Source organism: Apis dorsata, unplaced genomic scaffold (assembly GCF_000469605.1).
Source record: "Apis dorsata unplaced genomic scaffold, Apis dorsata 1.3 scaffold_995, whole genome shotgun sequence".
NCBI classification, from domain to species: Eukaryota; Metazoa; Arthropoda; class Insecta; order Hymenoptera; family Apidae; genus Apis; species Apis dorsata.
Genome location: NW_006264097.1, coordinates 43,481 through 44,254, shown reverse-complemented (window position 1 = coordinate 44,254; position 774 = coordinate 43,481). Strand labels below are relative to the sequence as shown.

The 774-nt window shown below is 19.8% G+C and overlaps 1 protein-coding gene across 1 annotated transcript in view; it reads left to right on the top strand.

Moving 5' to 3' along the window:
- LOC102675146 (malate dehydrogenase, cytoplasmic) overlaps positions 1-774 on the top strand; it is a 2,201-nt gene continuing 1,427 nt past the window's right edge. The window contains exons 1-2 of the mRNA XM_006624180.2: positions 1-125; positions 443-638. Of these exons, the coding sequence (XP_006624243.1) occupies positions 123-125; positions 443-638 (199 nt within the window). The 5' untranslated portion in view covers positions 1-122. The remainder of the gene's footprint in view (positions 126-442; positions 639-774) is intronic.

Below are 774 nucleotides of genomic sequence, written 5' to 3'. Positions count from 1 at the left end.
CCAGATAAGTCGCTATTATTATAGCAATCATTCTAACTGACCTTAGTCTCTGGAGAGTTTGTTAAACTAGTTTTAATATTGTTATTTAAAAATCATATCGTTATAAAAAAAAAAGTTAAAAAATGGTAAGTTCTAAGAAACACATTAATTTTACATTATAAAATTAATATAAAATATTTTAAAATTTTATTTTTTATATAAAAATTATTTAACCTATATTTGACCTTCAATATTTATTAGATATCGATTACTTTTTATTTATCATATATTAATTTTTCTAATGTAATATACTTGATTTAACCACCTGTATTAACAAAATCGATATAATAAAATTTAAAATAAAATAACCTCTAGAAATTTATTATTATATTATTATTTTTATATTATATAATTGAATATTATAAATTAAATTTTAAATTTATGTCTTTTTTTAATATTTTAGAGTGAACCAATAAATGTGGTGGTTACTGGAGCTGCAGGACAAATTGCTTATTCTTTATTGTATCAACTTGCTGCTGGTACAGTTTTTGGTCCAAATCAAGCAATCAATCTTCGATTATTAGATATTCCAGTTATGATGAAAGTATTAGATGGAGTAGTTATGGAATTAGAAGATCTAGCTCTTCCACTTTTAAGAGGTAAAAATATAAATTTATAATTAAAAGAATAACAATATAATTAAATATACATTACAAAATAATATCAATATTCTTTGATTGCATATTTTAACAAAATTATTATATATTAGAAAAAATTTAAGATTATATAGTTTCT